General features: G+C 41.2%; 1 protein-coding gene across 1 annotated transcript in view; it reads right to left on the bottom strand.

Annotated features, from left to right (window-relative positions):
* Positions 1-2,043, bottom strand: part of LOC104992047 (protocadherin-19-like) — a gene marked incomplete at both ends in the record, with an annotated part of 6,211 nt that overhangs the window by 2,133 nt on the left and 2,035 nt on the right. The window contains one exon of the mRNA XM_010844774.1: positions 1,891-2,042. Within this exon, the coding sequence (XP_010843076.1) occupies positions 1,891-2,042 (152 nt within the window). The remainder of the gene's footprint in view (positions 1-1,890; position 2,043) is intronic.

Below are 2,043 nucleotides of genomic sequence, written 5' to 3' on the forward strand. Positions count from 1 at the left end.
CTCTTTACAAAATACACATATGAGTGAAGTTGGAGAGCACTGAGATTTGCTTGCCACCGCCCCCAACCCCGCCAATTCAAACGCTCTCCTCCCTGTTTAATGATCTCCCTGGCAAGCTCTCAGAAAGAGCTCTCACTTCAAGTCATACATCACCAAGAGGTGGCACAGCCTTCAATATCTTTATTTCAAGCTGATTTCTTTTTCATCAAGAAAGGGTCTTATGCGTTTACTTTATGCTGAGGAAATGGCTTTAAAAGAGTCCCCTCTATCATTATCTCCATATAAATAAAATTTTGTAGACCCCCACATTTTTCTCCTATAAAAATTGTCACTGGCAGTCACAGGTTTCAAAGGTAAGAGCAATATTAATTTCCATTTCTCCCATCTGAAATGACTCGGAGCTGAAGGAAAGAAAAGTCATGGCCATTTCACTTGTAACAGGATTAAAGCATTTATGAGGCATTGCAGCTGCTCTTTTATGGTACCTGATTGATATTCATGTGTGGTTAGCATTTGTCTACTAACTTGTGTAATGCAGAGAATAGTAAAAGGGAAACAATAATTGCATGACTGTTACATATTCAGGGGGCTCTGATTCACAGAAGTGTGCATTTCAGTTGATGTCAAATACAAATCAGACCTACAGGAACATATTTTGACTGGTTAACATGCAAGCACAGATGGCACAAAAGACACACTGGATGTGTAGGTGTGTTGAAAGCACACAAACACACACCTTCATTGGAAATAGCAGCATCATTCATTATCAGCAAACTAAAGAAACAACTTTTTTTTTCAACCGTTTCGATGAGACACTGCTGGAAAAAATTCCATGTACTATCCTAAATTGGATATTGTAAGCGAGGGTCAGCAAGACCCTCCAAAGTGCTGATCAGGAAACTTTTTTTTTTTTAAATTACTATGTGTTATTCCAGTTTCCAAATTTCTTCTCCCTCTGTCTTTACCTTCCCCTCCCCCATCCTCCTTCCCCCACCCCTCTCTCTCTCTCTTACTCATACCACACACGTACCCTGCACACATTGCAAGGGAAACTGTAACAAAATAGCCCATAGTGACATCCACTGGTAGGGACCAGCTCTTAGTACCACAACAGAGTTCCATATTAGAGGAAAGAACCATCAACTCCAGAAGATTGCTATTTTTAGTGAAACATCTGGATGCAAAAGTCCTGTCCTTCATTGGGATGTTTGGTGTCTACCCAACAACCAGATATTTGAAAACATATAGATGACTGGTAGAATTTCACTTCACATAGCAAGATGTTTGAGGACTGGATATAAAACAAGCCAAGAACACACTAAAAAACTCTTATCACCTGCTTCCCCACATACTCCTGTTCTCTCTTCCTCCCACTCTAAGGTTTTCTAAGATTCCACTCACAGGCTCGCTTCAGAGTTTCTCTCTACACAGGACAGGGCAGCTGCCAGCACTCCCTTTCCTTTCAGTACTTGTCCGAAAAACTCTACAGCCCCCAAATCAAGTTGTAGTACTTCAAGGTTTTGCCAAAAATCAACCTCTCTTTCTCTCAAGTCTCTCTCAAAATCTCTCTTTCTCATTAATTTTTTTCCTGCCATAACTTCATGGAGACAGCTGTGCAAATTTTAAAATGATAATTGCTTTTCTGCTCATCACCATTATGTGACAGAATCCATTGGAACACTAAATGGTTGTCTTCCAGCAAATTGTCAGATCAAAAGAATTGATCAACTGGGGCTAACACAAATTCCCCCTCCCCACAAAAAGGAGCTGCTGTAAGTAGGATGCATGCATTTACATAGGAAACAAAAGCATTGGGATTTTCACACACAGACACAGATACACCTTATTCTCCCAAGACAAAGAGGGAAAGAAAGAAAAAGTTGGCTCTACCTGCAGTTGTAGGTCCGGATCTCTTTGTTGTCTCTCTTGCACTTGATCGCCACGAAGATCATAGTGACAAAGAGGATGCCAGCAATGGAGCCCAGGGCGATAATGAAAATCAGGGACAAGTTCACCGAGCCCATCGACTCTTGGGCGTCGAGA

This window comes from Bison bison, unplaced genomic scaffold (assembly GCF_000754665.1).
Source record: "Bison bison bison isolate TAMUID 2011002044 unplaced genomic scaffold, Bison_UMD1.0 scf7180017848273, whole genome shotgun sequence".
Lineage (NCBI taxonomy): Eukaryota > Metazoa > Chordata > Mammalia > Artiodactyla > Bovidae > Bison > Bison bison.